The sequence below is a fragment of the Neolamprologus multifasciatus genome, unplaced genomic scaffold (assembly GCF_963576455.1).
Source record: "Neolamprologus multifasciatus unplaced genomic scaffold, fNeoMul1.2 scaffold_58, whole genome shotgun sequence".
Lineage (NCBI taxonomy): Eukaryota > Metazoa > Chordata > Actinopteri > Cichliformes > Cichlidae > Neolamprologus > Neolamprologus multifasciatus.
In genome coordinates, this window is record NW_028182013.1 from 2,374 (window position 1) to 13,980 (window position 11,607).

Below are 11,607 nucleotides of genomic sequence, written 5' to 3' on the forward strand. Positions count from 1 at the left end.
GAAAAAAAAGCAGAAATACTATAAAAAGCAGAAATACTATAATTTAGCAGAAATCCTATAAAAAGCACAAATACTATAATTAAGCAGAAATACTATATTAAGCACAAATACTATATTAAGCACAAATACTATATTCAGCACAAATACTATAAAAAGCACAAATCCTATAAAAAGCAGAAATACTATAATTTAGCAGAAATACTATGATTGAGCAGAAGTACTAAGATGTAGTAAAAGTACTTTGATTTAACAGAAATACTATTATGGAGAGTAATATTTTAAAATGGGAGAAATATTGATACACACACATACATAGAGCCTAAATGGAACAGTATTTGTGCCATGGAGTGTTAACAAGAATGTGAGGTCCATATTAGAAAAGCTGGTAAAATGATAAAAGTTTGCAGAATTGTAATAAATGATGAATATGAATTACTGGTCTGTGATAGTGTATTAATTTGTAGGGAAAAAAACATGTTGACCAAGGTGCAATTGAACCCACGACCTTTGGGTTCCAGAACCGTGTCATTACCAACTGCGCCACTGGGAAAGAGAGTGGTCACTTGGAAAACAGGGTGATGAGCAGTCAGAATTAGATCGCGGTGAGAGGCGAAAAACGCCGTATTTTGGAGTTACAAAACGTGGTGTAACTCAAAAACTAGGTGGACTAGAAGCATAATTCTTGTACTGGGTGTATCAGCGGACTTTGGTGTACTTTGACTGCGATTTTCATTGCTCTTTGTACATCCGTCACGGAGATATGACGAGAGAAGAAACGGCACACCTCAGATATGATTGGCTGGCTGGGAAGCCGTGCAAGCTCTGATTTGTAAATGTGAATGTCTCAGTCATCACAGAGGAGTGGCTGCCTGGGGACCTGGCAGTAATATATAGAAATAGTATGATTAAGCATAAATACTACATTTAGTAGAAATACTATGTTTTAACACAAATACTATAAAAAGCAGAAATACTATAATTTAGCAGAAATACTATATTAAGCAGAAATAGTACAAAAAGCAGAAATAGTATAATTTAGCAGAAATACTATATTAAGCACAAATACTAAATTAAGCACAAATACTATAAAAAGCAGGAATACTATAAAAAGCAGAAATACTATATTAAGCAGAAATAGTACAAAAAGCAGAAATACTATAAAAAGCAGAAATACTATAATTTAGCAGAAGCACTATATTAAGCACAAATACAATAAAAAGTAGAAATACTATAATGTAGCAGAAATACTATAATTTAGCAGAAATACTATATTAAGCAGAAATACTATAAAAAGCAGAAATACTATATTAAGCACAAATCCTATTAAAAGCAGAAAAACTCTATTAAGCACAAATACTATAAAAAGCAGAAATACTATAATTTAGCAGAAATACTATATTAAGCAGAAATAGTACAAAAAGCAGAAATACTATAATTTAGCAGAAATACTATATTAAGCACAAATACTAAATTAAGCACAAATACTATAAAAAGCAGAAATACTATAAAAAGCAGAAATACTATATTAAGCAGAAATACTATATTAAGCAGAAATACTATAAAAAGCAGAAATACTATAATTTAGCAGAAGCACTATATTAAGCACAAATACAATAAAAAGTAGAAATACTATAATGTAGCAGAAATACTATAATTTAGCAGAAATACTATATTAAGCAGAAATACTATAAAAAGCAGAAATACTATATTAAGCACAAATCCTATTAAAAGCAGAAAAACTCTATTAAGCACAAATACTATAAAAAGCAGAAATACTATAATTTAGCAGAAATACTATATTAAGCACAAATACTATGAAAAGCAGAAATACTATAATTTAGCAGAAATCCTATATTAAGCAGAAATACTATAAAAAGCAGAAATACTATAAAAAGCATAAATACTATAATTTAGAAATACTATAACACACACAGAAAGAGAGAGAAGCAACTTTGTAGATCAGTCAAGCAGCCTGTGAGCTGCTGGATTTGAATCCACCAATCAGAGATGCTGTGTACATTTTCCCGCCAAAACAGGTGCAGCCGTTTTTACACACACAGCAGAGAGAGGATTTTTGCAGTCTATTTCTCATAGTGAGGACTACCCTCCAAACAAATGGCCATAATTTCCTAACCATAGGGGCTAGAACGGTCATTCTTACACCGTTTTGTTCAGAAGAGATGGGGGAATCTTCAAGTGTTGACAATTTATCATTAAAATATGAATTATTAAAGATATTTGACTTGTAATGCACCATAACTGAGTAGAGGCTAAGGGAAAACTGCCTTGACTTGCCCTCAAACAACGCTTTGTAACTCTAAATCTATTTGGAGTATCGATATCATTCTTTCACCGTAAGAGACAGCAGGCTTTGGTGAACAACCATGGAAATTTTCAGGTCTTTGTGGAAATCTATCAAACAGATATGACGAGAGAAAAAAGTTGCTCATTTCCAGAGTTTGAAATCTGAAGAAATCTGAGCGAAGGACGAATTTCCTACCCTCAAACAAGTCTAACTCATCTCAGAACGGTAATAGGTGAGAAAATAATTCTTGAATTGTGAGCGTCAGAAGTGTCTGAAGATATATCGGGACAAGCCTCATATGTTAACGTCGCTTCGTTAAGGAGATATGACGATTCGAATATGCCTGTCATTACAGAAATCAAGCGGTGATTTTGAACAAACTCTCCATTGACTTTCTATGGAGAGTTTTCCGACTTTGTGTTGGTCTGAGGAGATTTGCCAAAATTCTATAAATTCCACAACAATGATAGTGACATTTTCTGAAAGCCAGCAAAAATACCTACGTTTTGATGTATAATTTGTGGAAGTTGAGTGAAAATTGAGCAAGTAGCAAGAAGTTGTTCGGACATGAAGAGAAGACTGCGAAACTTACTGTGGCCCACTTAGAACCAACTGCATAGCAAGGGGTTAGGGTTAGGGGTTAGGGTTAGGTTAGGGGGTAATAGCCAGTAGTTGACCGAATAAAATGGAATAACTCGAAAAGTAAGTGTCATAGAGGGATGAAAGTGGTGTCTATGGGGGGGTTTTGCGGTCCTCCGGACACCCTGGTGAAGACCCCATGTCGATAGCACCAACGGTTCTGGACTTAGGCAAAATCGGTCAAAATTTGACCGAATAAAAAGTTCAAAGTGGGAGATAGCAGTGTCTGATCGGGCTGATTCGACCACCACTGTACTCCCCAGGCCCTGCCGGGTCGTTAGACACCCAATATGGCAGGGATCGGTCACTTAATATGTGACCCAATATTTTTGGTCAGGTGACCGAACCTAGTCATGTGACCTATCGACGGATGCGGAATCGAACCGGGATGCCAATTATGCGATCCGTATCTGTCCTAGCGACGGGTGAGGGCAGATACGGTAGCTGGGAACAGAACCAGAAGGGCAGTGAGTGCAGGGGGCTGCCTTTGAGGCTTCTATCCCAAGGGTAAAGCGTACCCTGGTGGCCAGTCAGGGTATGACTCGTTGCTGGCTGCCAGCAGAGGTCACCATTAGACATGCCCTTCTGTATCATGGTTCTGTGTGTTGTTGGTTTTTCAGGTGCATGATGGGCGATATATGCAAATTATGGAACAGAGCCTACTTCCTTGTTCCCATGATGCTTTGCTGTTCTCTCATGGCTATAATTGGGCTATCTTAGCATTGGGCTAGCTTAGCATTAGCATTTTTGCTAACTTCTCTGAGGTGGTTCCTGGAGTAAAGGGAAGTGAGTCCCTACTGTTTCCTGTGGTGGTAGCTTAGCATAGGGCTAGCTTAGCATTAGCATTTTTGCTAAATTTTCTGAGGTGGTTCCTGGAGTAAAGGGAAGTGAGTCCCTACTGTTTCCTGTGGTGGTAGCTTAGCATAGGGCTAGCTTAGCATTAGCATTTTTGCTAACTTTTCTGACATGTTTTGTGAAGTGAAAGGAAGTGACTTGCACTTGTTTTCCCTAGTGTTTGCCACTTGTTTTCCCTAGTGTTTGGTGATGTTTTCTTAGGTTTTCCCACTGGTTTCCCCTAGTGTTATGGTTAGGGCTTGCCACTTGTTTCCCCTAGTGTTCTGGTCAGGGTTTGCCACTTGTTTCCCCTAGTGTAGGGTTAGGGTTAGGGTTAGGGTTAGGGGAAGGGGACTGAGCCTGCCACCTCTGTGAGGCAGGAAACGCACGGGCCATCCCTCCCGAAGGAAACCCACCCTGCTGGATGTCCCGATTACGGGAAAGCCTCTGCCTTTTCCCATATCGGTTTCTTAACGTTTCGACCCTATAAGGGTCTTCCTCAGGCGCTTGGCACACAAAGAGCTAAACAAATGAGGCTGCAATCCACAAGGCTGTGGCTACTGATGTTCACTCCTCAGAGTCCAGAGTCGAAATGAGCTCCAGGCTGACTCCACCTCCCTTTATACCCTTCCCTCTGTGTGTGGTTTTTTTTGTTTTTAACCAAACCTTTTCAGTTGTCTGCTATTGAAGCAGCTATATTATCCTTTGTATATAAACCGTTTTTAAGATTCTAGTGTACATATGAATTTGAATATTATGGAATCCCTTGTTTTTAATATTTAATGCTTTTAACCGTATTTGTTTTGTGTAAATATTATTTGTGTAAATAAAGTGTTTTTTAACATTTTGCCCTATTATAAGCCTTCTTAAATATAATTATGTTAATGTTCTACGCTATGAAATTGTATTATAAAGAAATGCTGCTTTTAATTTGCTGTTTTTAACATTTTACGTGATTCCACGGTTTTTAATGTAGAAATCATTTTTAATTCCAAGAAAAACATTTCACAATCCATTTTTATTATGTGAAGGGTTTCCAAAATCAAGGTTTTGTGTTATGGCCCCCAGGTTAGGGTTAGAATTAAGATAGGGGAGGGGGTATGGTTAGGTTTAGGGTTAGGGGTTAGGGTAGGACGTGGGTTACGGCCCCGTCCTCCCTGGGGAGGACCGAGGTATGCGCGGTCCATCCCCCCTGGGCCCCCTCCTCCCCGGTTCCAAGAAGACCAGTCCTGGTCTTGAGATTGGGGTCGATAGGTATTGGCCCGCATACGGGAGCGACCCCTCCTCCCATAGCGGACCTGCTGCCACCCTTCATCAGTCATGATGGAGGGCTGGTTAAGTTTTCAATATTTTTTTGTGTTTTTTTGTTTTGTTAATTTTTTTTATATTTTTTTGTTTTTTTGAAAAAACCAAAAACTAAAAAAATAAAAAAATAAAAACAAAAATAAAACTCTTACAAACTAAAAATACCTCTAAAAAGGTTGAAAAAATTAAATAATCGTGTGCCGCTGTGGCGACGTTTCGACCTATATTGGTCTTCTTCAGGCCTGGGCACACTCCAAACTAACTAAAATAAGTCTGCTGCAGAAAGAGCGACTGTCTTCGTCGAAGGGCAACGAAAGAATGAGCCTGGCCTGCAGGCTCACCTCTTAAGTAAGCTCTGGCTCCGCCCCTACGGCTTCTGAAGTTTTTAAACAAAAAGAAAACACCAGTCTAAATGAATTAAAGAAAACGTTTTTAAACCTTACCAACAAGATTCTAATAAACTAAAACCACACCATATGAAATGATATGAACTAAATGGCGGGTATATAAAGTAAATTTACTATTTACAGAAAAACTTTTTAAACTAAAATATTTACATATTTATATACTTATGTCAAGCATTTATTTATTCACATATTTATTACAGAGTATTTATTCAAACTGTGTGTATATATTGTTATAACCTCTATATCAAAACCCACAAAGGTTATATATTAATATTTAAAATACTTACAATGAAATGTACAAAAACAAAATAAATGGGGGTGGGGGAAGGGAAAGGGACTAGGGTTAGGAATAGGAGTAGGGAAGGGGATTAGGGTAAGGATATAGGACAAGGGTTGGGACAATGGGTTAGGGTTAGGGCTAGGAGTGGGAAGGTGGTTAGGGTTAGGGTAAGGAAACAGGATAGGGGATAGGAGTGTGGAATAGGGTTAGGATTAGGAATAGGGGAAGGGGATTTGAAATGGGGAAGGGAATTAGGGTTAGGATAAGGGAAAAGGGTTAGGGTTAGGGGGTTAGGGTTAGGGTTAGGGGGTTAGGGTTAGGGTTAGGGGTTAGGGTTAGGGGTTAGGGTTAGGGTAGGATTAGGGGTTAGGGTTAGGGGGTAGGGTTAGGGTTAGGGGTTAGGGTTAGGGTAGGGTTAGGGGTTAGGGTTAGGGGTTAGGGTTAGGATTAGGGGGTTAGGGTTAGGGTTAGGGGGTTAGGGTTAGGGTTAGGGGGGTTAGGGTTAGGGTTAGGAGTGGGAAGGTGGTTAGGGTTAGGGTAAGGAAACAGGATAGGGGATAGGAGTGTGGAATAGGGTTAGGATTAGGAATAGGGGAAGGGGATTGGAAATGGGGAAGGGATTGGGATAGGGGTAAGAAAGAAGGATAGGGTTAGGGTAGTGATTGGGGATAGGAAATAAACTTAAGCCAGGCTCATAGGCCGGACAAGCTTGGTCTTGGCCTTCAAACTAAACTCACTGCCATTTAAGGTTCAGGCCAAGTGGTTCTCTTGTGCCCAACCAATAGATCCATCGTCGTTCCGTGGCTTTCCGCTCCCTATGTGTCCAAGTCACATTACTGCGAATTCCTGCAATCCTAAGTGCTTGGAATCCGTGTGAAAGAAAATGTCCAACCAAGGGAGTCTGAGTTTGTTTTTTGTTTAGAATGTTATATTTATGTTGCCACATTCTCATCCTGATTGTGTTCCTTGTTTCACCGACATACTTCATGTCACATTTTGTACAAAAAATCAAATAAACCACATTTTTGGTTTGTGGTGAAAAATCTTGTGTTAAATTAAACATTCTTTTGGTTGTTGAGTTTTTAACATATTTCAGTGAGCAAAAATTCTCCATGCAACCATGGGATTTCTCTTTCAAAGATTTGAGCTTTGCTCTAACTAAAAGGTCTTTTAGATTTTTATTTTTCTTATATGCTGAAATGACATCATAATCACTCAACAGCCCCGTATTACCCAGAATTGTCTCAAAATTCTCCTTAAATCTGTAATTAAGGGTCCTACTGACCGAAGAAAATTGAGTGATTAAGGGAATCATCTTATTTTGCCTTATAAGTTTCTGTTCCCTGAAAGATGCTAAGCATCTTCTCAAAAAGGACCTGGAATAGCCTCTAGTTCGTAACGCTCGAAACAAAATATGTACCGCTTCCCAAAAATCTTCCTGTCTCGTACAAATCCGAGAAAAACGTAAAAGTTGTGACTTAACAAGTCCCTTAAAAGTGTGTTGAGGATGAAAACTGGACTTAAATAAAAGAGCGTGCGTGTCCGTCTTTTTGAAAAAAACTTTAACATCCAGTTTACCACTTAAAGCAAAATCATGACCCTTGTAGACCGTCGTATCCAAGAAATCAATGGCTGAAGAATTAATTTCAGATTTTAGTTTAATGGAGGGGTCATGAGAATTCAAAATTTCCATAAACTCCCCGAATTCTTCTAAAGAATAACCCCATACCCCCCATATATCATCCAAATAACGGAGGTAATGAATTGGTTTCTTTGGGCACTTGGCTAATGCCCCTTCTTCCCAATTAGCCATAAAGAGATTCGCATATGCGGGGGCAAATCTCTTCCCCATTGCAGTCCCTTTGATCTGCAAATAAAACTTTTCATCAAAAACAAAATCATTTCTTGTCAAATTAATCTCAAGTAGTCGCAATACTTCCTCGTCTGGTCTACTCTCATCAGGGTACTTCAAAAAGACTTTTTTAACAGTTTCCAATCCCGCGGCAATGGGAATATTAGTATATAAACTGTCTACATCTAGACTAAAAAATAAAACATCTTCAGAAAGTGTTAAACCAGTCACTATTTCAATAAAATGATATGTGTCCTTCACATAAGAAGGATGAAGAACCGATAACGGATTCAGAAAAAAATCAATAAATTCAGCTGTTGCATAAGTTTCACTCCCACAATCTGAAACTATAGGCCTACCCGGAGGGACCTGGAATGGTACCGTCCATGTCTCCGGGGGCTTGTGAATCTTAGGAAGAACGTAGAAGCGTCTCTCTCTAGGTTCATCTAAACCCTTTAAATACTTTGCCTGTTTGTGATTAATGAATTTTTTAACCTTTAATGTGTTTACAATATCATGAATTATAGGAATTGTGTCCAAATAAATCGGTTCATCTAATGTTTTATAATAAACTTGGTCGCTTAATTGCCTGGAAACTTCCAAGACATACTGGTCCCTATCCAAAACCACCACCGAACTACCCTTATCTGCCGGTTTAATAATAATGTGTTTTGCCTTCATAAGTTGCCTAATCGCTTGATTTTCCTCCCTTGTTAAGTTATATTTTTCCTCCCTTACTGTAAAATATTTATTAAAATCTTTTAAATCCTTCTCAATTAACAAATGAATTTCCTCCGGCACTTTCTCCTTTTGTGGAATCCAATCTGAAGGTGGTGTGAATGGCTGTTTCCCAGTTCGTTCTGATCCCTGAAAGTACGCCGCCAGGCTTAATTTGCGATGATAATTTTGTATGTCCAATTTTAATTGACGTTTCTGTCCCTTTTGTAAATCCAAAGTGGGAACAAAAGAAAGACCCTTGTTTAAAATATCAAATTGAGCCTGTGTGGGAGTGAAATGTTTTGCCAAAATAATGACATTTTGCGCCGTCAGGGGTTTCTCACCCCCAAGCCCCTCCCCTAGAGGGTTCAAGGGTCTTACAAGTTTAACGCAGTCGACCAATGGTTAAACATGTCCCGTGCCGTTCCCCTGGTCCAATGAATGTTGTCACTTTCAGTCTGGAACTGATCCACAGGGAGTGGGCTGACAAAGGGCAAGTTCCTGAAAATGTGGCCGTTCAGCATAATCAGGTTCCTCTGCTCTGACTCAGGCAAAGCCGTTGAGTAGTTCAGCAAAGGAACCCATATTTCCGCAAATGGAAAACGTCTCTTGACCATACGGATGGCCGTCTGCAACTGCCTAAGAGTCGTTTCTTTAAACTTTTGCCCCCGGGAGTTCAGCCCACATGAAATCAGCACTTTTTCAACCCGAACCTGCACGACCGCCTTCAAAAGAACCGCCCCCAGGTGCCGAAAAGTGGCCCCTGGGAAGCTATCTATCTGGAGATCTGCAAATCCATGATGAGGAAGCCTGGACAGGTTGGAATCACCAATAAAGAGCCACTTCTTAGAAACTGAGACCGTCCAATCCACCATTTTCCGATCCGTTCTAATATGTCTGGTCGGTCCAAACTTGTTAAGTTGTGGGGTAGAGACCCGACTTTGCTCCTCCAGAACTGAATCAAAGTCCAACAAGTCAACTTCTTCAGCTGAACCGCCTTGCGGATCTCTGTGGACTTGAGCCTCAACCGTGATGCCTCTAGCAGGAAGTCGTACCAGCGGCTCCTCGGCCCTTGACTTATCCAAACTCGGGTCCCTCCCCCGGACCCTCTGCACCCTCGGTGGCTGAGGGGGGGCGTCTGTGAACGGTGAGGACGCTGTCACAATTTGGTCCCAAAAGTTGTCCTCATTTGGGCCGTCCTGCTGTCTACGCGTTGCCTCTTGTCCCCCCTGTTCCCCATTGGTTTGAGTGGATCGCTGGTGTGTTGTAACCACTTCCTCCACAAAGGCCACCTGGGAAGGATCCTCTTGTGTGTGTCTGCGTCCCAATGTCCCCCGTGTGGATTCGTCTCCCCCCATCGGTTCATCCCCCTGATGTTGTCCGGCATCGGTTGGCTCGGTTGTTCCATCTCTTTGAGGGTTACCATCCGGTCCCATGGCAGCTGTCACCAAGGCTTCAGCATGCTCCACCACGTCCCGAGGCAATCGTGGCAAATTACGCCGAGCCCATCTTGTCGCAACTTCAAAGGCCACCCTCCAGTCCACATCTGTATCCAGGACCAAACCCCCCAACGTCTCTTCCAAGGCTGTTTCATAATGATCCCGAAGGATCACCATGGTGGTGTGGCCCCAGTTTTTGGCATTACCAACGATCATGTCAGCCGTCCTTGCGTTGGGGGCTGCTGGCTTAATGACATTAGCCAACATGTCCACCATCCGGGAGATCATCTGGGGTTGAGACTTCTCTCCAGTGACCTGTCGTAAGTGGTGCACAATCTTAATCACCTTTTTTAATTGGCGCACCAATGCCCCAAATTTGAGGTCCGCAGACGTGTTTCCCTGCTGTCCCCTAAGTTGAGGAAACCTCCCCTGCTGCCTAACCCAAGGTTGCCGGAAAAAACCACCATCCCCGGCATTGCCCCCCCATCTGGGGTTGGCCTGGCGAACCACCTCCGCATACGATCTTTGTTGTGGCCCCAAATACCTTGGTGGCATGGGAGGAGGACGACGCGGGAAGGAAGGAACCCTAAAGGGAGGCACAGGCTGGTTAGGACGTGGGTTACGGCCCCGTCCTCCCTGGGGAGGACCGAGGTATGCGCGGTCCATCCCCCCTGGGCCCCCTCCTCCCCGGTTCCAAGAAGACCAGTCCTGGTCTTGAGATTGGGGTCGATAGGTATTGGCCCGCATACGGGAGCGACCCCTCCTCCCATAGCGGACCTGCTGCCACCCTTCATCAGTCATGATGGAGGGCTGGTTAATTTTTCAATATTTTTTTGTGTTTTTTTGTTTTGTTAATTTTTTTTATATTTTTTTGTTTTTTTGAAAAAACCAAAAACTAAAAAAATAAAAAAATAAAAACAAAATAAAACTCTTACAAACTAAAAATACCTCTAAAAAGGTTGAAAAAATTAAATAATCGTGTGCCGCTGTGGCGACGTTTCGACCTATATTGGTCTTCTTCAGGCCTGGGCACACTCCAAACTAACTAAAATAAGTCTGCTGCAGAAAGAGCGACTGTCTTCGTCGAAGGGCAACGAAAGAATGAGCCTGGCCTGCAGGCTCACCTCTTAAGTAAGCTCTGGCTCCGCCCCTACGGCTTCTGAAGTTTTTAAGTTTTTAAGTTTTTTTAAGTTAGGGTTAGGGGGTTAGGGTTAGGGTTAGGGGTTAGGGTTAGGGTTAGGGTAGGGGTTAGGGTTAGGGTTAGGGGTTAGGGTTAGGGTTAGGGGGGGTTAGGAAGTGTGGACTGAGCCTGTCTCCAGCCGGAAACAGGAAAGGCACTGTCCATCCCCCCAACGGGTTGCCCCGTCCGACCCCGGAAAAGGTTCTGGGAAGTGCTCTTCCCCCTGCGGACCGTAGTCCACTGTGAGGCACTCATCTCCTCCCGATGAGTCTCACTTTTTCGTTAATAGTTGTCTTTTGTTACTATTTATTTGTGTAAAATTTGTGTCCCCGTGGGCTTTGTTATTATAGGTAAATAAAATGAATTTGTTATTAGGTATGTTATTTATAAGTGTATTTTTTAAGTGTGTATATATAAAAAAATTAATAGTTATTTATTTATTTATGGAAAAAAAAATTAAATTGAAATCAAGAAAAAAATAAAAAAAATAAAAAAATAAAACTCCTCAAATAAAAAAATCAATGAAGTGTGTGCTTATGCCGCGACGTTTCGGCCAAGATCTGGCCTTCCTCAGGCGAGAAGCACACAGAAAGACAAAAAAACGTGAGTTTGTGGCTGTAGAAGGACTCTCAATAGAGATGTGCCCTGT

General features: G+C 41.1%; 1 protein-coding gene across 1 annotated transcript; it reads right to left on the minus strand.

Annotated features, from left to right (window-relative positions):
* Positions 1-8,716: 8,716 nt before the first annotated feature.
* Positions 8,717-10,585, minus strand: LOC146490195 (uncharacterized). Its single transcript, XM_085153407.1, has one exon. The coding sequence runs from the start codon at positions 10,577-10,579 to the stop codon at positions 8,717-8,719; it is 1,863 nt and encodes a 620-aa protein (XP_085009533.1). The 5' UTR covers positions 10,580-10,585.
* Positions 10,586-11,607: the final 1,022 nt, after the last annotated feature.